The sequence below is a fragment of the Melospiza melodia genome, chromosome 5 (assembly GCF_035770615.1).
Source record: "Melospiza melodia melodia isolate bMelMel2 chromosome 5, bMelMel2.pri, whole genome shotgun sequence".
NCBI lineage: Eukaryota > Metazoa > Chordata > Aves > Passeriformes > Passerellidae > Melospiza > Melospiza melodia.
The window spans coordinates 13,615,366-13,641,355 of NC_086198.1; the positions used below are offsets into that span (position 1 = coordinate 13,615,366).

General features: G+C 39.3%; 1 protein-coding gene across 1 annotated transcript in view; it reads right to left on the reverse strand.

Moving 5' to 3' along the window:
* The window catches only part of GUCY1B1 (guanylate cyclase 1 soluble subunit beta 1), a 41,897-nt gene extending 21,653 nt beyond the window's left edge, over window positions 1–20,244 (reverse strand). Inside the window, exons 1-4 of the mRNA XM_063156321.1 lie at window positions 20,179–20,244; window positions 19,833–19,906; window positions 4,209–4,309; window positions 3,086–3,204 (exon numbers count right to left, since the gene is read on the reverse strand). Coding sequence (XP_063012391.1) covers window positions 3,086–3,204; window positions 4,209–4,309; window positions 19,833–19,906; window positions 20,179–20,181 — 297 coding nt within the window. The 5' untranslated portion in view covers window positions 20,182–20,244. The remainder of the gene's footprint in view (window positions 1–3,085; window positions 3,205–4,208; window positions 4,310–19,832; window positions 19,907–20,178) is intronic.
* Window positions 20,245–25,990: the final 5,746 nt, after the last annotated feature.

Consider the following 25,990-nt stretch of genomic DNA (forward strand, 5'->3'; position numbering starts at 1 on the left):
TCAGAGACCTCCAGACAAAATGACACTTAGCAATGAATTCCGTGGGATGCACTTAGCCTGGAATTTCCTCCTTCAGTTTTTCAGCCTGTTTCAAATTCATGTTTTTGTTGCTATATCAACATCTCCAAATTAGAACATGAAGAGGCAACAATCTGGGTGTCAATTCATTCCAGCTGTTAGTGGGCACTGACAAAAAGACATAATGCTTGAAGGCAAATTCTGTAAGAATTTTGCAGGGTTCAAGACAATGAAATTGGAAGAGACTGCTTTGAAAGAGTGTGGATGAGAAAAGAGCAAGAGAGACGACTCTGAAAGATTGCCCCACCATGTCCTTCAATGGATGCAGAGCTCCAGTTTCAGTAGATATGCCTCAGAAACAGCTGGGATATATTGACCTTTTGGAGAAAAACTCCCAGGGAGATACATGGGAAAAGACAATAATCTTTCAGTTACACAGTCACCAGCTGAAGAATTTCAATCAGGGAACAGCCAATGTCAAGGACAGGATTTTTGTAAAATGATTGCCTAAGTATCAACATTTAAAGTAAAGATTTGGCACAAGTGTGATTAACAACTGGCAATAGCCCCACCCTGCAAAACCACTTTGCCACCCTTCCACTCCTTTATGGCCAACTCTCTCAAAGCAGTGTCACAGGTGAAGTCCATGTGATGTGTCCTTCAGCTCTTACTCTCTAATCTTCCAGAGTGGGGACTTACAGCTCACTGTATTCAAAACCTCTCTCCGAGACACAACCAAGGAGTAGACAGATTTTTCCAGATCATGGAGCTGAAACCACTCCTAGACCCAGACACTGTCATTGTTACTCCTACTCCTATTTCTTTTTTGTGCTCAATCCATTTCAAATTGATATTGCAGATTCTGAAAGAATGAATGTCTTTTTTTCCTGTATGTTCACCTGCTGTGGGCCAGAGGTGAAGTCAGGTACAGATCATAGTAGGCCAAGCTCTCTCCCTGAATTCTTGGCTCCTAGACTGCTCAGATGTATGCCAGAGCTTGTGCTGGGACCAAAGAACAATTCCAGAGCTATGAGTGATCAGAACAGTGATCAGCTCCATGGAGAAACACAAGGGAATCTCCAGGAAAGAACAAGCAGTCAAACTAAATGGGGCTGATTCTGGTCTGTGTAAAAGTGAGAGCTGTGGTTGGCACCTGAAATACAAAGATAGGCTGTTCAGTGCTGTGTGGTACACAGCACCTGGAGACTTATCTAAAGGAGGAGTTAATCCCCTGAATTTCAATGCACTGCAAGTATGAAAGTCTAAACAGCCATGTAAACAATTCCTTAAATGGGAGAACTAACCACTTTGATTTTCATTCAACAGAAAGTTACTAAACTGAACATAAATCACACTTTGGGTTTCTTGGGGGTACCTCTTTTCACATTGCTTCTCTTTGGCACAGTGTCTTTCAACATCATTTGCAAATTTTCCATGCTTGAGTTTTTCACATAAATATTTGATTTAGTTGCCCTTTTTATTTTCCTCTTTCATGAAGCTTGAAGTACCTATGTTTCAACTATGAATAAATGAAATTTTCTTGAGATGTCAAAGGAAATGGAATATAAATGTGAGATTTATTTTTATATATTTTAAAAAGCTGCAGTTCTCAATTATTTTGTATATATCCTGGACTCCGTATACATTTCAAGAAGCACGTTTTGGAACTCTACTATGTTAAGAATCTGAGAAAAGTTTGGGACATTAAACCCAATATGCACCTATTTTTGTAACAGGTATATAAAGTCGTTTCCTGACCTAATATGACTGCTGGAAGATGCAAAAGTAATAAATCACAGGTAGTGTTGATTTTCCATTGCAATAAAAAGCTAAAAAAGTACACTTCTGGCACAGCTACTAACACATTAAGCCTGTTAACATTTAGAGAAGTATATAATAGCCAATGTCATCTGTTAACACTGAAATTCAAACAAAGCAACTTAAAATACTGTCATTAGAAGAATATAAATGTAAGCTGTTTCCACTTTTGTAGATGTTTGGTGTGTATAACAACCATGTCCAGTCCTTCCACCAGCACACATGGTACGGAATGAAAAGAGAAGTATCTGGAAAAGGGCACGAGGGAAAGCAAACAGAATCTGTATTTCTCGCCCATACATGAGCAACCAAAGTTACTCCTGTATAAAACCAAAGTATCTGAAGGCTTGCTTTGAAGGCAGCCTGTGAATGAAGCTATGAAATATAAAGGATGTCACATCCCACAGTGGTTTACAGATTGCTCCATGATGTGTTGGAACATCCACATACCCTGTTCTGCCCAGCAACTACAGTTTGTGGGATTTGTACAAGAAGTCTGGGTTGACTGCATCTAGGATGCTCTGGAATGATGCAGGTTTTGGGGCAGTGAGACACAGAAGTAAATATTCAAGTAATCCAACAAAATATGATTCTGCTGTTTCCCTTAATGCTGGAGAGATTTTAAGGGTACAGATGACAAGAAGCTCCTATATATTCAGAGAAAATCAAGAATTTTGATAGTCAGCTTTTGGGCACTCTCCAGTTCAATTCTTTTAACCTCATTACAGTAAACAGTTCTCTCTAAGAGTCATGTAGATCACAAATCTTAAATAAAAAGTAATTACAGAAGTGAACAATCTTCAGGTGACAAAAAGGCCATTTTTCTACTCCTAGAAATAACACTCTAGAGAAGACTCTACATTTCTTCCATACTATTAAAGAATCATTTTAATTTTGTGTTTATAATGCAGTATCATGCTGTTCTGCAGTATCCCATCCTCAGTTCATGGATGAAGGACAATATCAAGAGATAAGCTGTTATGAGCCCTTGCTCTGTACACAACATACTATTAGAAATATCCAGTATCTGTAATAAGTCAGAGATAACAGAAGAAATATCATAAAACCTGAAGATCACATTTTCTGTTACAATAAATAAGGTAAGTCTACTTATCACAGACCACCCCTGCAATCAGTTGCATATGAATACTCCTGATGCAAATTTCTCTTTGGAATTTCAAATTAAATTTCTTTTGACTAGGCAACAATTCTGTCTGGTATATGAAACATTTTTGCAAAAAATTCTTACCTGCAAAAACTCTCTGACATTTGAGCCCAAGACCCGTAGAATTGTATCATAACCAGATTCTTGACAAAACACAAAAAACATCTTCCCAAACATTTGAAGAATTTCCCCAGCATTTAAATCTAGTTAAAACAGGAAAATATGATTCAGTCCAAACACTGTATTTCATGCACTTATTTCCTTACTTTTGCATTCAAAAACAAGAAAGACAGTACCTAAACACTATCCAGATCCAGTAGGTCAAGAACAAAGCAAAATTCAGGGTTCATATGGCAAATAAAGAGCATCCAATAGAGGAATTTCATTAAGATTTGCCAATTACTATTACTATTTCACCACACTGTGCATTTCACACATGTACAGCATTTAGATTTTGATACAGAAAAATGAATCACTTCCTGAAAATAAAGGAACTTGGTTGTTAGTAGTGCTTGTCTCAGCAGAGTTGATTCCAATTTACAATAGCATGAAGCCACATCAGCTGCTCCAATTCAGCATTACTACAGTCATCAGTCTTATAGATTCTTGGCTAATTACTGATGCAGAACAATTTCATACCGCACTTGGGCCTGCAGATAAAATAATGCTGATGGGCATAATTCTACCTTTTGAATTCTAGACCAGAGTTGCAATGATTGAAAATGAATGCAACCCAAATCAATGGCTGATATGCAACTAAATGAAATGTGTCCATGCCACAAGCATTTCTGTGACTCAGCACTGTTCTTCAGCAGGGATCAAGGATTCATTCACTCATTCATACATTTATTCATTCCCTGCTCTTGCAGCAGTGGTTGAAAGTTGCAATTGCAGCAGGATGTTGTTACTTCATGACTGCTTGTTACACTGCCCTTGTTGTGTGGATGAGGTATATTTCTTCAGTTTAACATGGAATACTTTGGAAATAATAAAAATAATTTCAAGCAATAAAATAAGTACATTTTTCTTAGAGAAATACAGAAATACAATTCTCTCTCCTAAGATTTAAAAAAAATTTTGTGACCAATACTCCATTTTCACTTCCCCTGTGCTAAATCCTGTTCCTCTCTGCTGCACAGATTTGGGGGGCAGGAGGATATTACCTTTTTTGTGATTAATAGGTAAAGAAGATATCTGCATTACTTACTAAGGACCTTGCTTGCAGCTGCAACGAGGTCATAGGTTTTGGAATCATCGTAAATTATTCTGACCAGAAACTGTCCCTCCTCATCCAGCTGCGCCTCCTTCCTAAAAAGAAAATAGAATAAAATCTTTTTGCTTGAGGGAAAAGCACCATATGGATAAAAGTCTTTTAAAACAAAGAAGCCTGTATAGTTATTTAAGACAGAAAATTAGAAATAAATTTGTTCCATATCCCAGTCATTAGTGTACAATACAAATATTTCAGACCACAAGTGTTCTGAAAATAATAATTAGCTACAAGAAAATAAACATGATTTTTCAGTACAGAGCCTCAAAGAGAAGTTGCTGTACTAGTAAAGACACAATCTGCATTTTAAAATAAGAGACTATCCAATAATGCATCCCATGATGGGCTCTTTAAACACTTTTTGCTTTTTCATTCCATCACATTTTAATTACACTTTATTTACAAAAGGTGTGGGATATTTCTAACAACAATTTGCACATACATCCAAAGAGGAATTTAAAATACAGATGCAGGTACCAAATCAAATGTCTTTTTTCAGAATTCTGCACACGCCAAGCAGATAGGAAGAAAAAGGATGCTAGGATTTTGCAAGGCCTTGTTCTCATATCACACATCTATTCTCACGTGTAAAACGTCACCACTTAGCTAAAGCAGAATAAAAATACACATTTCTTCACTAAAGGAAACAACTCTCTACCCTAGGTTTAAGACAAGACTCATATATATGTCCTGTGCACACTTACTCCAAGTAAAAAACCAAAACAAAATGACTGCTTTGTTTTTCATGTCCTTTCCTATTCTCTTCAACTTGAACATCAAGTCAGCAGCTTGTCCAAAAGGCAGCACAAATCTGCAGGGTTTGTTTTTTTACTGAGGAAAACAAGTTGATCCCCCAGACAATGAATGTGCCTCCCAAGCTTTGCCTCTGGCACAAGTGAGTTACTAGGGAGGACCCACATGTGCCCTCCTCCCTGTTTTACCCTGTCTGCACGGCACGGGAGCCAGGGCACTGGTGCTGCAGGAGTGGTGAGTCCAGCTCCTGGAGCACCTCCATGGGCAGGCAGAGCCCAGGACACTGAAGAGGCAGCTCCCATGGGGCTGGTCCTGCTGTGCACAGAGCACGCCAATGGACACGGCCATGGCTCTGCCCAGTTTCATGTAAAGCAGCATTCTGCATTTGCTCTTATGTCCCTTGCACATTTTTCTTCAGCAAATGAGGAGATGTGCAGAGAGGCCTGCTGTGTTCTCTGATGAAGTCGTGCCCTGTTTGTTGAAGTCCTCATCTGGAAAATGAGCACAGCCTCCTTTCTCAGTGTGCTTTTTAAAATAGGTGCGCACTTCCTGTGGTGTTGCCTACCATGACTCTCTATAGAGATAGTGTGCTTTGCAGAAATAATGATGAAGTGAGACATTTGTAAGTACTCATGCTCTAATTGATGTACTTAGAATATATTTTGGCTCAGCAAAACTAATATGATCACAGCATCATTACTATATTTGCAGGTGGAGGGTCACAGCTACCTCATTAAAAAGAAATTATACCCTTTCATGTAAATGTATCTCTATGCTGCAGTTCATTTCAGGAAGTCAAAAAGAAAGGCAAAGAGACAGGAAAGCCTTGAAGTGAATTACTGAATCACATCTTGCATCACACCAAAAAAAAACCCAATCAGTATACGATGTTGCTCTTTAGAAAAATACCCTCACAATTAGAAAAACTATAAAAAAGGCAGATTATGAGGTAGGTTCTTAAAAAATTCTAAGGACAAGGGATGCAAATCAAGACATTCCTCAACTTGGTAGTAGTATAATTATTTTTCTAATGTACAAATTAAAGAGGACAGTGAGTAAACAATTATTTACTAGTACCATGGTAATGAAGAGCTTTTACCAGAGCATGACTGGTAAATTGAGTAAATACAAAGAAATGCTCTTTGAGATATGGCTCAAGCCTACAGAGCCAGTATTTCTAACTTCTGAATTTTTCTGGGTCACCAGAGGAATTATAAAGACCTATAAAAACTAGAATTCTAAATCTACTATGTAAAATCCTGCATCCCCTCTATATCAAACACTTTCTCCCAATTATCATAACATAATCACCCATAAATTAAAATCAAATTATTTGACTGTAACTCAGGTTTTAATTTCCTAAAATGGTGTAATTGATTTTAAAAGTAAATTAATACAAAATAATAATGCCTGCAGAACAATTCAAGCACTTACAGATGTAGTGGAATTATCCATCCATAGAAATAGAAACATCTCCTGAGGTACTCAAAGGGAAGAGGTCTGAGAATTAAGTACTCTGGTTGATCTTAAATCTGCTAGATGGCAAATGGTACTGCTGGGAAGGACTGATTCCCATCTCATATGGCAGTATTTTATTGAATTAAGTGAAATGACTTGTCATCTAACCCTCCAGTTTGTAATCATCAGTCTTTGGTAATCTGTTCACTTAATGGATATCTGGAATTATTTTCTTATTCCTCTTCATCTTCCTTTTATCTTGCTCCTCACATTCTTCCCACTGTCCAAAAATTACACAACACTGTTTTCATATTATTTTAAAAATATATAAAAATATATTCTTTATTAATACCAGAAGTATTGAAACTGTTACTTGACATAATCATTTTTATACTCACTCCAAGAATGATGAACTGAACACAAGCTAAGCAATTTTCCTAAAGAAAAATGACAAGGTTACAGGGGAGGTGTGACTAAATGTACCTCATCATTCCACCTAAAAGAAACATCATTCTCTATCCAATGACATGAAAAATATTATAATAACCTTAATTAAGCAGGGTCTTAAGCAGGAAGAGAGGTGGGAAATGATGTCTTGAAACATGAGATCAATCAGGCACAGGAAGGTAAAGTTTACAACTCCTAAGAACAGAACTGAAATGAATATGAGAAAAGAAAACCATCTTGATTTTTTGGTTCTCATAACATGGTCTGTAACAAGCCAGCTACAGTTTGGAGGGATGTTTGCAAAGGGTGAACAAACTTTCCCACATCTCTGATACATGTTGTGCTTTCTTTTAGTCTCTCTGATCTGAGCCAAACCACAAAGGATAATACACACATCTGGAAAAGCAATGAACATCCTCAAAAATACTGCATACTTACACAGTTCAGTAGACACAGCTTTTCTGTGTGAGAATTTTCTGTATGAAAAATTGACCCAGTTTGATGTTGGTATCTCTTTCAAAACTTCTTGCATTTTTTTCCAGCTACATTGACTGGAACTTTTCCTGTTTACTTCTCTGTGCCAAGCCATGCTTCTTTTTTCCTTATTTTATTTGTCTTTAGTTTACTTTGTCAAAGTTTTTCTTCAACATTTGTGATTTCTCTGAGACACCACTTTTTAAAATCACTCCTGGTTGTTTCAGTTATTTCATTCTATTCCATTTAATTATTTTAACTATTTTTTTCCTAGTTTACTCTAGATGCTTTGGATCACTCAGCAGCCATCTTCTCTGTAGCCTTACTGATGTATTTCCCACTAAAAATATTTTTAAGTTGAGCAAAATTTTCTAGAAAATTTGTCAAAGTAAATATTTACTCCTGCAGGGGATTACACTTCTTAGTTACTTCTCATGCAGGAAAAAATTTCTTTGCTTGTTCTACAAATATGGCAAATATCATGACAATGGCTAATCAAAGACCATGTCAAAAGATAAACTGCCTTTTTAAGATGCACAGTTGAAAATTATTAAATTTCAGAACTTTCTTCTTCCATTCCAAGTCCATTCCTTCATATTCTGAGATCTGTTGTGCTGGGGCATCCCAGCAATTTAGATACATGTTGAGCTGAAATAAAATTCAGTGAGACATCTGTTTTTCTGTATTATTTTTCTGCTAGATGATTTTCCCTGTCTGCTCCATCACCTTTTCACAGAAGTTGCTCTGCATACAGACCACACATAGGCACAGTGATTGTGGACAGGCTTCTGAAACCTTTCTGCTTCCCTCAGTAATCTAACAGCAGTGAGAGCTTCCAAAAGTCTTTCTCTCTGAAACACTACTCTTAAGACTATATGTGATGGGAAAATGCTGCTGTGAGTTTATCCAAAATGGCCACTGCAAAGTGAAAGCAATGCTACTTTTTCAGAGGCACTGGGCCTTCAGCAAGGCTTCAAAACAGCAGGGCCTCTAAAGAACTCGTGTGAGAGAGCATCACAGCCATCAGCACCAGAGGCTGACCGTGACCAACCTCCAGCAGCCCAGGACACGGGGCAGTGTCATTCAGGTGGACACCTCAAATTGTTTCCCCAAGGCTGCAGTTTTCACACTTAATTACCTGACCCTACCTGATTTCTCAAAGCTGCCTGCACTTACTCTAAGGAAATGGTTTTATAACACGGGTGAGAGGAAGAAATATATGATAGTGTCATAATTAGAATTAATGTCAAGAGTGAGACTGCTTTTTCAGCTTTGCAGAGCTGCTGTGGTCAGCTGTCCATAACCTGTAATTCCTTACATTTGTATTTGGCTGACCACATTTTAGAGAAAACTTCACAATCCATAGCTTTACAAAAAAACTGTAGCATTTCCCTTGAAATGTTTTGCTGCAATCTTAAGTTACAGTTTTTGACCAGATAAAATTGTGGGAGGAAATTAGCATAGTTCTAATGTTTTCTGCAGACTGTGGTGTTTGATCACAAAGACATTAACAGCAATAACATGTTGGTAGCTTTCTTAAGAACTTGACTGGAAATGAGCCAAAAGCAACAAGCTCTGGCAAATTCCCAAGCCCGGCTTATTTCTTTAGTGAAGAAGCAGTATTACAGTAGCAAACTACTAACTTTTATATGGCTGTTCTTTCAAAATAAGTTTCAAGTCAAATAGAACAGAATTTACAATTAATGTCTCATTTACATTTATAGAGACAAAAGTGTAGGGTTTGCTCCCCTATAAATTTATGTTCAAAATGTTGAAATACCCCAGGATCTTAATGCTCTTCCCAAACTGATTCCTGTCACACGAGATGGGATATTTCATGTTCAGAACTTACATCCTATGACATGCCTGCCCTAACTTCTACAGTCTGGCAGCCCTTTTATTTACTCTAGACTAATTCTGAATGATTACTCAGAGCTATTTCAATTGTGGGAAACAAAGATTCCAGCACAGACTTTTCTAAAATGCTTTTGTTTTCCTCCAGAATGTTTCTATTATCCAGGTTAATGTGAGGCAGTTTACTTGGGCAAGAGAAGAACCTTAACCATTGCACCATGGAAAATAACAGCTATACAGAGGATATTTTTCACATAAAGATTTGGCCTTGAAATCAGTGGAAAAATTCCCATTGAATAGATCAAAGCAAGATCAAGTCTTAAAGCAGCCTTTCCTCCATCAGTCACGCTAACACCCCCAAAAATATAGCAGCACAGAACAGCATTGCAGGTGATACATCTGTGTACAATGGTCTCTTTGAAAATCTTTCCCATTGTGCAACTAGTTTAGTATTTGTAAACACACTACTAATGTTCAAAGGTGATGTTAATAATTCACAGAAATGGCTGAAATGCTATGTGTGGACAAGCATTCTGAGAACTATTCCTAAAATCAGAACAGATGCTGCACTTCAGATGTTTAAACCATAGGATGCACACATTTTTATATCTCAAGAGGTTTGATGTAGAAAGGGTTTCTTTTGCCATTTTTGGAGATTTTACAGACAACACAGCTGGGCAAGATGTCACATCTGCCTGGTCTTACTTATACATAGTCCATTCTGCACAAGGTCAGTTTTAATGTAGTTTTGCAGTCAGACTGTAGTATTTAAAGTGAATTTGCATAAATTGTACTCAGGAACATTGCTGCTGACAACACTTTTTTTCCTGTGAAGTCATACTTGCTATCCTGCCTCTGTAACCAGTCAAAAAGGTGAAATCTTAAGAAATTCTTAAAGAAGAAGAACCCTTTCCATTTGCATGAGGCAAGTATTGACAAATATGTGGTAGAAGACTGTATGAACAATTATTTTGCATCCTGAAGATGCATAGGCTTCTCTGTGATATAACATTATTGCTTAGAAGCTGCTGGTGTCACTTTAAGAGATCATCCAGTGTCCCAAATGCTCAACTGGATCTCTTCCTACCAAAACTCAGCCCAGAGTGTGTGTGCACTGGGTGTGTCACCTTGAACACACCAAAAACAGCAGCTAGTTCCAAGACCACCTCCAGGACTTCTTCCATGATACATATTGTTTCTGCTGGGACTTTTGCCACCATTGTGCTTCAGTATTCTTGGTGTACCAAGGATGGAAAAGTGCTCGTTAAATTGAAGAGATCAGTCAAAACAATCTTAATGACAAAATAACTCCAGTGCACTTAGAAACCCAGCATGGTTCTGATCTCACTGATAGGAGCATGTCAAGTTTAATTCCGTTCCAAGAGTAGCACTCTTAAACAGGATTACATGGGTCAGACCCAAAGATGGTATCTGTGAACCCAGAATCATTGCCTTTGCATCTCATTTACATTAAAATGGCAAACTCACTGCTCATATTACTTCACAGACACTTGTTTTTTCAAACTGTTTTGGGGTCTTTTTATCCTGTATTTCACAAAGACGCTTTACAAAAGTTATTAAAAATATTGAGCCTCTATTCTGAAAAGGAAAAAAAGAAAACAGGCTTGTACATGTTTTGGATGGTCCAAGGATATTTTAAAATACCCAGCTGGGAAGAACATAAATTATATTAAGTTACAAGATTAAATAAAAATGGGAATCTGTCCAGGAAAATGATGTTCTGGGTAAAATAAATAGGTGTATTTATAGACTTCACAGTTCTGAGCTATTTCCCAGTTTTACAGGCTGGATACGGGAGTGTTTAATGTAGGTTTTCAAAACAAGATAATACTAGAAGATACAGTTAACAAAAGTACAAGTTCCTTGCTGCTACTACAAACACTAAAAATATTATTTAAAATATAAAGCCAGTATTATTTTGCTTCCTTTTACGTAAGTGGAATAAAAAGAATGGTATTTACAAAATACTCCTTCATGCATTTCATTAACAAGAGTGAATGATGTGTTTATAACACCTGTTATCCTGGCACATCTAAAAGCACTTAATTCTGGGAAAACTGCAAAGTACCTGAGAGATTCTGGAAGAACACACACACCAAGTTTCATAACATGCCAGTATTTCATTTTAGCCAGCCCTTTCCCAGAGGAATTAAATAATTTGGCATCCACTGAGTTTAACTCCTGACCTTCAAGCAGGTCCTTCTGCTGTGAGGAACTGAAATAGCAGGAATTATAGTGTTCTGACCCTATGAAGCTTGTAAGTATTAACCTCCCTACCCATGAAGAATCATCTAGTCAGAACCACTTAAAAAAAATATTAAAATACTGATTAGAACTTTGGAATAGTATGAAACAAGGACTTCAAAACAGAAACAAAAATAAATGTTGCTTTCTGGATAAAACCTCAATAATGTTAAAAGGGGTATGGATTAAAAAGAATCATCTACTGTCATTTCAGCACTAATGGCTTTCCAAGGTGTTCTTCTCATATCTATTTGTAGGAAATCTGTATTTTTTTCAAAATTGTTGAGATTGATCGAACAGAACATTGCCTTCAGCACTGGGTAAACCCATATGGTACTGAAAGAGGCAGCAAAACCTCCATTTTCTTGCTTTTTAACAGATCACTGCAATTATTTACAAGTGAAAACAACATGATCCAAAATAAGAATGGATTCACAATCTAAACTATAGTGAAACAGTCAATTTCTTTCACCAGCGTGCATTGTGACAAGAGAGTTAAAATAATTAACACAGGATGTCTGCAACACTTGAGCATGAAAGAACCAGTAAGTTCAAGTAAATTGTAAAGCACAATAATTAGTTGTGGGCTGGGAAAGGGAAATATTGAGCAAGCTCCCAGCAGTTCAACAAAGAAGGAAAGAGGATTCACAGGGACTGACTGCCCCCACGGCAGCACACGGGTATGTATGTGGGTCTACATGGTACACTCCAAAACTCACCTGGTCACCACCCAGAATTCTACAGTTCCTGGGGGGAGAAGTACAGAAGAAAGGAACAGGAAAGGCAGCATTTTGATGGGAGAAATCCCAAAGGCTTTAATAGGATAAATAAAAAGACTTTAATAGGATAAAATAAAATTGAAGTCTGAGACACACCAAAACCTACACCTAGAAATTTACAAGGAGGTTTGCAATGAGGTTCTCCTGCAAATCAACCCCTTGACAAGAAATACCAAAGAGAACTGGAAGGCTTTGTCACTTGCTTCCACTACAGATGATTACTAACTGAAGTGCCCCAGTCACATTTTGTACAGATATTTGATTCTTATTTGCTGTTTAGTTTGCATTTTTACTGCATTTTTATTGCCCAGGCCACATGGTGATTATGTAGACTTAATATGCACATACACATGCACATCAATATTTATTTGCTTATGTACCTAGAGACACAAATAGATTTTCTCCAAAAATTTTACATTCTAAGCTGTTGATTATCCAACTTCTCCGCCACCAGAAGTGATGCTGTTATCACTGCAGACAGACTGTTACAGACTATGGCACTGTTTTACATGCTTTCTAAAGGGCCGCCCTATATATAGAAACTACAGTCAGCTCAAAACTGGAAAAACACTTTCCAGAACAATTACAAAGAAATAAAACACATCTCATAAAGAGCCTTAAGCATCTGGTGAATTTTTCTTTGCAGTTTAGTGAAAGCAGGAAAGATGGACTCAGGCGCACTCAGCACCATGAGAGCAGCTTGCTCCAAGCAACATTTCGCTGCCTGTTCCCAGGCCTGTGTGGCACAGCATCCCACCCACACCCAGGAGCCCACAAAAGCTGCTCCTTTTCCTGCAGGCCTCCAGCTCCCTCAGTACTGAGGCTACATGCTACTCCACTAAAGCATAACTATTTTGTGTTTTGTTTTATCCCATTCCTCAATATATAATCTCAGACTTGATTTACAGCAGTTTTCAAATCCAGTTCTGAAGAGAGAATTATTCCTTTCTAATAAGTTTTCCTGTGGAATTGATCTCCACTAATTGCATGCAGAAGCATTAATTAGGTCTCCAACAATCTCATGAGGCCAATTATACCATTTCCCTTTAAAATAGGCAAGAACACCACAGATCAAAAAGGTTTCATTCACTTAGGGTGCCCAGTATGTGATCAATGGTTCTGTTTTTTTAAGATACTAAGCACTTTTTATGCTTAAAACACAACATTCATGGACTTTACAGCCTACCACCATCAGCCCTACAAAGTATCTAAATTCCCACTAATTTTAAAAGCTTGCTATTGCAACGTAAAAGAGATTTTCACTAGAGCTGTTGTGCATATTTTCCTAGGTTTCTGAAAAGCAAACTACACTATAGTAGGAGCTATTACTACACCTGAACACCGTGCTAAGCAATAGCAGTAGGTCAAAACCTTAATTCTCACAGGATTTGTCAAGAAATACAAGTTGTGTTTTGATATAATATTAAAAACAAAAAAAAATCTCTGACAAAGTGACATTTTGAACACAGCATAGAGACATAGAAAGCCAAGCTAAGGCCTTCACTCTGCAACTAAAGAAGGTTTTTATTATTTGCTTTGTTTAAGTAGTATAAAAATGGACAATTTTTGCTGTGAGAAATTCCCACAAAACAATGCAATCCAAGTCCATCTCCTGTAAAAAAAAGTAAAAAATATTTTTTCAGAGGCACTTAATATTAATTTTATATTATTTATTAATATTATTTACTATTTTAGAATTGCAAATTCTAGATATATTACAAATATATTTAATCAGAACAGCACATCCTGTCAATGAGTTCCTAATTACCTAAATGCTAGGGAAATCAGTGGAGTACCATTTTTAGATAGGTAAATTAACAAAAGCATCTACCTTTCCTGACTTAAGCAGGCAACTTACAACACTACTAATAAACCTAACTGCTAGGAATGCCTTTGAAAATTTACCCCATAATATGCACTCTTAAACCACCTACATTTCACTGCAAAAGCCACACCAAGTCACTACAGTGTGACCTATGTTAACCTTCACCAATGGGATGTGGAAGTTTCTGTCTGTTTACTTTTCATTTTCAGGCCCTGCAGTTTCTTTCACTTCCCCAAATGGTACAGCTTCTACTCCACCTGAACCCAATTTGAAACTGAGCAGTTTTCCACTTTCCTTTTCCACATTACACCAGGCCAATTACTCAATCCTCAGTGTTTCACCACTTTAACCATAACAGGAGATTTACAGGAAAAAAAAAAGCTTTTAAGAGACTGGAGCCTTGGTAGGTGATAATCTGTGAAACTTGGGGAATGAGTTTCCTTCCTCCTAGGAGAAGCAATTGGCTTTTGCTCTTCCAGACCACTGGGTCCCTGCAGAGTCTGTGCTGGCCAGAAGGCTCCCCAGACCTGGAGTCTTGGCATTTAACAGTGTGGAGAGCACATGCCATCCTAACCCCTCCAAAGGACAAAGCAGGGCAAAGGCAGGAGCAGAGGCCTTAATTCTACATTAAGCACCAGGCATGTAAGACTATTACTTGATTTATATATCCCTATGCTAAGGTACAGACAGCAAAGGGGCAAAAATTGCCGATTTTTCTACTGTGTAAGTTTCAACACTTCTCCAGAACCAAAATTAAAAGTGTTTTCACCTCTATATAGCTACTTTTAGTAAACACTGAGTTTCAACTTCCAGTGGAAAAACTTCTAGTTTTTCCACACTACACATTTTTGTGGGAACTTCTACCATAAAAACAGATGAAGATGAAGGAAGATGAAGGAAGATGAAGACTGTGGTCGACTGGTTGTGCCATTTCATTTCCCAAGTCCTGATATTTCATATACCTGTGTGGGGAAAATATTAATTTACTCTACAGGCTTGTAATGAAGCATTTTAATGCATTTCTTTATTAGATTTTTGAGTTCTCATTCATTTTCTTGGCAGTATGTTGGAAAGTGTCACAATTTGAGCATCTAACCTGGCCTCAATTCAGATTTAGGAGCCCGTGGGAAAATCCTCTATTCATTTAATCAAACACAGAGGAATAGTGTTGGGAAACACAGGAAAAAAGACTCTGTACGTATTCCCTGCTGACAGCATTGCTCTAGCTCCCACACATTGACCTGGAGCTGTTTCAAGAAGACATCCCTGTCAATGCTTGTCACACAATTAAACCCTTAGAACTGCTGAATGGAGTGATCAGAATTTCACATACATTGGCTGTTCAGCTCAGCCATAAGTGATACCTGTTGTTCAGATTTTATGGTAGAGGCCTCTTTTCAAAAATGTACTATCACACACCATAGAAACATGCCCCCCATAGAAACATACTAGGGAATACAATTTCTTAAGCCCTGGAAATTTTCATTTATTTTGACAATGTGAGTAATCTCTCTGCATTGTTTTGGACAGTTACATGGACAGTAACTCCATGTGCACTACTTACAATTGTGTGCACACACTACCACACCACCCAGCAGTACAAATTTGGCCTTAAACAGACATGAGCCACAATTGCATGTATGTGGGAACGGCCAGGCCTGACAACTTGGAGTTTATGTTGGCTGCAGAGGAATTAAAGATATCTAATGCCAAAGGAATCTTGAGAACCACCCTGAGAACCAGCCATTGCAACTGTGGCCACACAGTCTAAACCAGCCCTCTCTATGGAACAAGTACAAAATAAAGGAGTCACAAGAGGTTTTCTCTTAAGCATGGAAGGAACAAATGAAAACTCTTTTCTCAGCAACAGTGTGGTTAACAGTTCTAGGTTAACTGTTGATTTACTAGTAACTCATCCTCACTTTCCACCAAGAAACTTCTGCTACTGCACAATTCAGAAGCTACAGGAGGACTTTCACTCCCTGTTGCTCATCCAGCTTTGCTGGATAAATCCTCTAATGATTCTAGGGCTTCATAACAAAACCCCTGTTTATTAGTTCAAATTCTTAATTCTGCAAGTGGCAGTCAGAGAAAACCCCAAGGAGAAGCAAAATTTTGAGACTCTGCTGTTGGAAAATGAGTAAAGTCATCATAAATCAAGATTAACTTTCATTACTTATATGCCAGCTTTCTTAGTCTTATTTTAAATTCAACCTGTTTGGGATCCAGAATGCTGGTTCAGAAATAGAAGGCTTTGAACCATTTTGTGTGTCAAGCATTTTAATTCTAGTTCTTTAGGAAAGTCAAGCCCTGTATCAAAGTATATACTGTAATTTTTCCATTAACTTAGTTAGCCTTTTATATGATGTGTAAAAGAGTATTTTGTTGAGTTAAGCTTTTTTTTTTGAAGTGGGTGAAAATAACATGGAGAACTTTCTATCTAACTAACTTTCCCAAGAATTCCACTCTGGGTCATTAAAAACCAGTGAATCTTTTTCTGATGAGATCATGGTTTTACAATAGTGCTGAAAAATGAAAAAAAATATCAGGCACAGAGACTTGAAATCATCATGCTAACTCAGGTAGCAGTAAGTGATGGCACTGAAAACACCACTCTTGTAAGAGCATCAAATTCAACTATTTGGATATCCAAATTCTCTATGTAAGAACTTCATTCAACACCTCTTTTGACTGAACAAGCTACAAAAGAGTTTCCATGTGTCAGATGGAGAATACCCTTTCAATTCAGCATTTAACTTTCTAAAATTCACTTTATTTGAAGAATGACCATATTTCATTAGTTCAGTTTATTTAGTTTCATGTTTTCTTTCCCCTTCTATCAACACTAAGTACAAATTCACCTGTTGGCATTTCAGAATCACTCAGCAATCATAACCCACCACTCTGCAGTGCTGATTCACATCTTCTGTGCTGACTTCGGAGAGAACAAAATAGCAGTATGTGACCAGCTCAATATTGAAAAAAAACTAAAAAAGTTTAGATAAGAAATGTACTGAACTACCCAGAGGTCTCTTTATTTCACAAAAATGCTGAAGTTCTATTGCAAATTCAAGCTTACTAACAGTGAAAAGTTCCTCTTGGGTTTTTTTGAAACAGCCAAGCACTGTTGACTTCAATAATTATTTCTCCAGTCATCTGTGATTCAACTGATCCAATTCAGCATGCCACAACCCTGTTCTGTATTTTCTTGCTGTTTCCTAAATGATTAACAGTTCTAACAAAAAAAGCCTTTGCAAGAAGTTTGTATTATCTTATAAAAGGTAAAACATCCAAGTTTTTCATCAACATCACTTGGCTACCAGCTGACACTACCATTCCCTAAATCAGCAGCACCAGAATGTGTTCCAGGGAGGGTTGGCTTACTGGTTTCTGAACTCTGGATACACAACTGAGGAATCCTGCTGAATAAATACCCCATGGTGACCAATTCCACACAAGGAGCTATGGCAGCTGCTGCAAATGCATTGGCTCCTTCTTGGGGATCACATTCCAATTTTCTGCTGGGTGGTGTCGTGCTGGTTTCCTTCCAGAGAGCCATCTTCTTGTGAGCTAACAGCAGAGCCTACCTGCTGGGCTGCCACAAGACACAAATGTTTCTCACTTGAAAAGCAGAAACAGGAGGTACCAGCTTCCTGAATTACCACAGCTGACCTTAGAAAAGTATTTTGTATATTTCTATTAGACTTCTCCAAAATGTTATATGAGTAATATTCCTCATGGGCTTTAGTTATCTACAGTATTCCATCAGGTGTTCCCAAAATCTAAAGAGACAGGACGCATCAGGAATTATGGCTGTGCTCTGGCAGTCTGCAGTAGGGTCTCATGCTAGAAGATGAAACTCTGTATCTTCTCTGATGGATTGATCTTAAATACAAATACATATTCAGCGAGTAATCTGGACAATAAGTGGTTCATGATACTTAAAGGCATCTTGGTAAGGGATGCCATGGCAAGAAAGAGTGAACATCATATTTTATACATATTTTTCTTCTATTTATTTATTTTAATTTTCATGGGAAATTATGCACGTGTCACTATTTTATCACCTCCTAATTAATATATGTTATTTTAAAAAATCAAAAATTTTCAGGAATTCAAAGTAGATCACTGTGTTTAGAAACGTTTAGTATGTAAGGAAAATAAATGTCTTACTTATAGCACAAAACTCTGTGGCACACACTAAAAGTTCATCTGTGCTATGCACAGAACTGTATTTGCAAACAGTAGTTTACAGAATACCTGTCAGGGATCAATAGAACAATGAATGCCTGCTGAACCACAACTGTGCACTCACCTCTGGTCATTTTAAAGACTTGGCTAGACAAAAGTCATAGCTGAGCCCTGATCTAGTGCCGGTGCCAGTCCAGGCTGGAACAGAAACTGGACTAGATGACCTCCAGAGGCCCCTTCCAGAGAACATTTCTATGATTCTCTGATTTCATGGTACTGTGCAAGGTTACCACACTCTTAACAAATGATTTTATGAAAAAAAATATGTCATGGTAACAAAAATATCACAATCAAAACTGGCCTTTTGAATTGTATTAAGACAACAGCAACATATTATAAAATCAACATCAACACTGACATATTAAAATAAATGCAACAGAGGCATATAGAAGGCATCCAGCTGAAAGAGGAGCACTTTATCCAAGTTGGATAATCAACTTCTGCCTTATTAAGAGATCATATTAAACCATTTCTTCTGACCACATGTTGCCTAAAGCCTGATGAAGTAAGCCTACAATTCTGTAAGCTTTTTACAACCTTTCAAAAATTTTTGTTGTAGTTTTGCCCAGTGGTTCGTACAACTATTTTTAAGGTAAACAGAATTTTGTTTGCACACTCATTTAAAACTTTTAGTGCAAGCTCACAACTGATTAAAGGTTTAAAGTGAAGGCAGTCAGCTCCTTAGAAAAACATTATACCACCAGAAAAGCAAGGGTTGGGCTCAAGAAACCAGGTTCAAGAAATGAAGCCAAAAACCATTCTTCTACCTACATCCTTACATAGGTACATCCTCTTAAATAATCAGTGACTGTTTTGATTTCGAGCTGAGGACATTACCAAAACCCGACTCTATTTTCACACAGTGTTTATTAAACAAACACTGTATCTTAGTTCCTTCAGGGATGCAGAGGGATGCAACTGTTGCACGGTTCACCTGGTGGCCTGATGCCAGGACAGCACTTCTGCCACATACTCCTTATCGGAGGGAACGGGGGGCTCACTGCCATCCCCGCTGCGGCTCCTGGGCACCGGGAAAGACGGATCGAGGCGGGTCTTGGAGGCGTTAAGGGAGGCCGTGAGCGGGACGAGGTGCGGCAGGAGCCGCGCTGGTTTGTCACGGCTGGGAGCCGCGTCCTGGGCGCCGCTGCCGGCCCGCGGAGCTGCGGGTACCGCTGCTTGTTGTGCCGGTGCCGCTGCCAGCCCCTGCGGCCCGCACACCGCCCGGCACGGCACACGGAGCGCTGGTACCCGGTACCCGGCCCGGCACACGGAGCGCTGGTACCCGGTACCCGGCCCGGCACACGGAGCGCTGGTACCCGGTACCCGGCCCGGCACACGGAGCGCTGGTACCCGGTACCCGGCCCGGCTCCCGGCCCTGCGCGCCCCCGCGGACGGGCGCGCACACAGACGCGCATCCACAGACAGACACACGGACGGACGCGCACAGACACTTACTTGATGTCCTCCCAGACGGCGGGGCCGTAGTTGCGGATGACGAGCAGCTCCAGGGCGTGATTGACGAAGCCGTACTGCGGGGCAGGACAAGGCGGCGGCACGGTCAGGCCCCGGGCGGCAGGAGAGCCCCTTCCCCCGCCGCGCAGCATCCCACCCCACCCTGCCCATCACCCCGCCGGGAAGCGACCCCACCGAAACATCGCCCATCTCCCCCGAAACAAAGCTATGGGGCCCGGCTGCCCGCTTCCCAAGGGGATTCAGCCCCCTCCCTCCCACCGCGGGCCCGGTGCCGGCACAGCGGACGCGGCCCGGCCCCGGGCAGGGCGGGCGGCCCGGCGGAGCTCACCATGGTGCCGCCGCCGCCGCCGCCGCCAGCAGAGGATGGGCCCGGCCGCCTCACCGCCTCCCCCGGCCGCCGCAGCCCCGAGTGGCACCCGCCGGCAGCCAATGGCGAGCGCGACCGCTGCCCGAGGGGCCAATGGCGGTCGCGGCCGCCGCGCTTTCCGCCAATCAGAGGCGGAGGCGGGGCCGCGGGAGCTGAGGGCCGCGCGGGGGCCGCGGCCGGCGCCGCCCGGGGCTGAGGGGCGGCCGCTGCCCGTGCCCGGCCCGGAGCCGGGGCTCAGCCCGGGTACCGGCTCGTTCCTGCTCGTGCCCATCCTGCGCGTACTGCTTGCGTGGGAACCTGTAGGGCACTTCCCCGTGCAGCGGCTGCCTTCGCAAGAATGCTTCAGTTGTTCCTTGTACCCATGCAACCACTTAGTTTTTAGGGAGAAAAATGTCCCCAAAAAACGGGCGAATCTGGGCAACAAAGTGATCCCAGAGATTTCTGCTCTTGTGCGTTCATTTCTCAAAGGCAGTGAAGTGCTTTCAGTAATGGGGTGTTTTTGTGTGTTTTTGAGTCCTTCCAGGCGTCAGTGTTAATAAATACAGTGCTGTATCATTAATCTCCTGAACATGGATTCTTAGACAGTTCTCTAGGTAAGGTATGATCTTTACAACAGGGGTCTTGAGCAGAGACAATATGCCAAAGCCAGTTTGGAAATAACACAGTCCATCATGCTGTCATATACAAGGAATAAAAAAAGATTATACAGCACCATGTATTTTAAAGCCCTTTGTACAATCGAAAGACCTGGCCCCAGTGTGCGAAATAAAAAATCTAAGGAGACCAGTAACTTTTAAAAACTTGTTTAAGAAGAATCACAATATACTAAAAATATAGTTAGTTTATCTAGGAGAACAAGGAGATGAGTACCTATTGGACTACCAATGTAGAAGCTCTTGGGCAGAAACCTTGCTGCATGAAGCCATAAACACTAGTCAGACCAGATCAATTCTAAATGTAGGTAAAATCACAGAAGTTCAGACCTTAGTAAAATAATACAAAATAAGTTTAACATTTGAACTGTTCACACAGTTCTTGAAAAAAAAACATGAATCATTGATGTTGGAAGTTCCATGTAAATAAGTTTTAAAATGGCAGCATGTAAAATCTTTTGAAATTTCAACCACTGCCTGGTCAACTTTTGAATCTGTGTTAAGAGCTTTTAAAAGTTCTAGTAAGCGAGGACACGAATGGATGGGCATTAGAAATTTAGCAAAATCATCTCAGTAGACATTCCAAGAACAGCAGAAGCAAACTCTAGGTTTAGGTTTTGTAGGCATAGTCATCAGTTCTACTTAACACAGTCCAAATCTACTGGGAAAACCAATTTTAGGCTTTTTAAAAGAATGACCGAGAACAAAAGCTTTAGTATAACCAGTTAAAATCATACCAGTAATATGCTAATTTTCAGGGAGAAAGAAAATATTTAGATAAATTAACCAAACGGTTCCAAACTACTGGTTGAATATCTCTGTGTAGAAAACCAAATAACAACTGAAGAGATGCAAATCTCTAAAAATCTTTTCAATTTCCAGGAAACTGGCAACAAAATAATGTAATAAATCATACTGCTGGAACCAGACCAAAGGCTGTGCTTTGCTGTAGCTAAAGAGGGGTTGGCACCAGTTAACTAAGATTTGAACGTGTCAGGTCACTATCTACTTTTTACGTTTTCGTAGGAAGTGAATTTTTGGAAAATGGGAAAATTCATCCTACCATGCAACTGTTGTAGTTACATCTTTGTGTGCCTGCTGCTGGTAATGAAAAGACAACACCTGGGACTTTTGCCCTCCACTGGGGTTGGTCTTCTCCCTCAAGCACTTATAGAACAGTTTTGAGGGTACGAATGTCAAGGAATTCCTGGCAGCACATCCCAGACAGGAAACAAGTTGACTGTATGGAGAATAGGTGTAAAAAACATTCTTCACAGGTTTCAAGGGAATCCACTTTGTATATGGAGTGAGCCCTCATGCTCATGAAGTATTAGAGAGATTAAATGAAATATTTTTAGTTATGGTTTTCAGAGGTGGATTATCTGGTGATTTTGTGTACCTGAGTGACACTTTTTTGAAAGTGCTGACATCTACAAGGGTCAAAATTGCCTGAGATAAATATGAAATTGCCTTTCTTCTGATTTGGTTCAGGCTTGGTAGGTTGCATTTACAGGCTGTTCTTGAGATTAACTCAGTATGATACAAATGGAAGTTCTAGACAAGGTAAGATTTGTAAAATGTGAAGTGAAAATGGCATGGTTAGAGTAAAAGCAGGTAGATTTAGTTTTCTAAAACAGAGGTCTCGTTTGGAAGATGCTGAATTAAAGAATTCAACCAAGTGATTTGCTGAGAAGGACTAGCTTCAATTCCAGATACCTGCTCAGTCAAGACTGTCTGGAAGTCTTAGGCAAGAAGATCTGCTTTCATCTGAAGGAGAGGCTCAATGTCAATAAGATAAATTATTCCATCATAGCATACAATCAAATTCCCTTTTGGTGACCCTCATGCACTAGGTACATGTTATACATGTTTTATTTTAATATGTTTCTTCCTGATTTGAGATGCTGACTTCATCTGGCAATTCTTGGTGAGATTAATGAAAGCAAAAAGTAGCATAAGATCCTTTTATGCTGTGTGAAAGGGCAGCTGCTGAGACAGTAACATTCAGCTCAATATGGTTTGTGTTAATGCACAAGCACTATAAAACAAAGGAAGTATTTTAATAAGTTGCATTTTTTTACTTTGGACTTTGCTTTTACAGTTTATTTTGTTACTGAAGTCCTGAATAAAAAGACTGCCTTATATGGTACTGCTGGATTCCACTTGCTGAAGATGGAGTTACTCTACTGACATGGACTGAACTATAGGTATTTTCTAGTTATGGTCTGAGACCTGACACTTGGAATTGTCATAACAATACTTCTCAGGTGCAGAAACATCCTTGTAAGTTCACTTCAGCAAGACTCATTATTTCTACTATACCACTATATAGTGTTCTCCTATACAATTCCATTAATTTTTCAGTCCTGGTATTGACAAGCTATGATGAACTAGCCCTAAATATTCCTATGCTGTTCTGTAATGCAGTAAGATGTGTACATTTGAGAAACAGAGAGCTCTATTGCATCCTCCTGTTAGAGGAATGTAATCCTAGCCATGCAGAGTGAACTAATAATATGTATGAATTTTCCCCAACATCATCTGCAACCAGTGGAAAGATTTCTGTTCATTTTCATGTGCTTGTAGTCCAAAGCCCCTGGGAATGCCTTTGTCCTTGATACTTCTTTGGCAGGTTTTGTTTGGGCTGAAAAATCAGAAGAGTGGAAATGTTTCTGTGTCTGAATCCAGCTCTTTTCACATCCTTGGGATGCTACTGCATGTATTCTCTCAGTTATTTCCCCACTGTGTGCTGCTGTGCAGGATATGCATTTGCCGTAGTAGAACAAAAAATTGTAATTTTCTACTGCTCAAAAAATGAGAAGCAATTTTAGCACAGATCTTCAAAGGCCATCTTATAACGAGGCTGCAAAGCAATGTGCTCATTTACATTTCTGTTAGGAAACCACTGGCTTGACTTCGCTTTCAGCATCAAAAGTCTGCCGAGGCAGATGAGACACACAACTTCATAAGGTTGTTTACTTCATTTCAGATTCTTTCACAGTTTATTATTTCTTTGACTGGCTTTCCAGATTACATTCCACCCTAACTGCATATTTAACATTCAGATCCTACTGCTTGTGCTCTGAAGAATATGTATCTTTAAACTGTTACATCTGGACATAGCAAAGGTTCCAGACTCATCGATTATCTTTCTTCTTTTATTTGTGTTTCAGTATCAGACCAATGGTCACTAACCTAAGACAGTAGCTTTTACTCTCCCTCCATGCTCTGCAGAGAAGGACTGCCAGTGAACATATGCAAAGAGGATTGGAAAATTTAAAATAAAACCAAAACCAAACAAACCTTATATCTGATTATTTTCTTCCCATGCAGGTGTAAATAGCCACACAATCAGAGGTGGCTTTAGAAGTCTCAAAAGACTGTTATGGCACACACCTTGCAGACTTTAGAGGCAGGAAAGCAAGTCCTAGCTCTCATTTTAGAAAGTTATATTTGGTTTCTGCCAAGCTGACTTAAGATAAACTGGAGCAGAGCTTTGAAAGCAACTCAGTACCTTGTACACTCTATGGCAAACAGCCACAAAAGTCTTTGCTGTTGCAGGAAGCAAATCTCCCACCACTATCGCAGAACAATGGGCAGGCATTAAAAAAAATGCTAGCAGATGGAGTAGCCTGTAGGTTGTAGGATGGGTGGGGTTTGAAAAAGGGTCCCCTTGCCAAGATTCAAGAGCAATTCCCTTAATTCTGATGGCCTTTTGTTGGAAATACTGCTTTTGCCCCATGTACTATTAATTGCAGCTGTTTCTGGAAAGATTGCAAAAGAAAATGATGAGAGAAATAAACTGGGTTTGGGGGAGGTCTCAATTGTGCCTTCACAAGTTTTCCCAGGAAGAAGCAGATCTGTCCCAGGGGCTCAATTATCTGTGCACTTCACTGTTCTGTCAGTTTCCCTGACTCCCTTTGCTCTGCTTTTGCACAGTAGTTCAGAGAGAAGGAAAGCATCAGCTCCACACTAATTGCACTTCCTCTGACACCAGCAATGCAAATTTTTTCTGACATCCCCCTGAAATCTTATCAGGTCATGCCTGAATGAAATAAAATTAATTGAATTCTTTTGGTATAGCCTACAGTTTAGCTATGTCAGTGTTAAGATTCAAAGGACCCACTTTTTATTTCAAGGGCCATTTACACCTCTTTGGCAAAGAAACTGCAGTGATAAAAATGTATCTTCCATCACATAGTGTAAGCGTGAACAGGAATCAGCTACACAGAATCTTCATGAACTAATAAAATAAAATTTCACACGTAACAAAACTGTTTCTGGACATAATACTAAGGTATTTTTATATTCATATAAATAGCATTGCATAGCCTCTGAACATTTTCACAATATCATACACTATACTACAGAAGAGATCAACTTAAAACCAACTCTATTATTTTCTTCCAAAGTGTCCAAGTATTGCGTCAGCTAAACTGCCTTTCTTCTGTTTATTTCAACAACTTGCTCATTAGCTTTCTGATTCCTTTTGTTCAATTTAAATGAAATGATTAGTTAAAAGGTGAAAAGAATATTTTAGATCTAAGTGAAAAGATCAATTCAGATATTTGTCCCTTGTTAAATACATATTTATTCTGCAAAAGAATTTAAACAGAGGAACAGTTTAATTTAGGTCTCTCAGTGAGACCTAAATTCTTAAATTATGTTTAAAGCTAAATGGACTTATGAAGGATTTATTTACAACACGTCTGAACACATGCACCTTTTAAAGCATTTTCATGAATTGTTGTCTTAAATATGTGCCTAAATCCTGTTTACTTCCCTTAGACTCAAGTATGTTGCTTTCTGTGCACACTAAAGCACTTCAGCAGAATTCCTCCTGGAAGGCTGTCACCTAAGGAAGGTTATCAAGAACTGCCATGATGAGCATCCTATCTGATGAGAGATTTATATGGAATTTGGCTTTGAGCATGGCCCTCATCCAGTCAGCAATAGTTGTCTTCTAGGAACAAAAGGCAATTCCCTCCTAAACATAATTCCCATTCGGTCTGTGAAATAAATCCTTTTTATTTACAAGTCTACTTATTTCTTAACCAAGATGGATAGATTCATACTGACCTCAGTAATTTCTGGTTTAATAACATAAGCCTACTGAACTG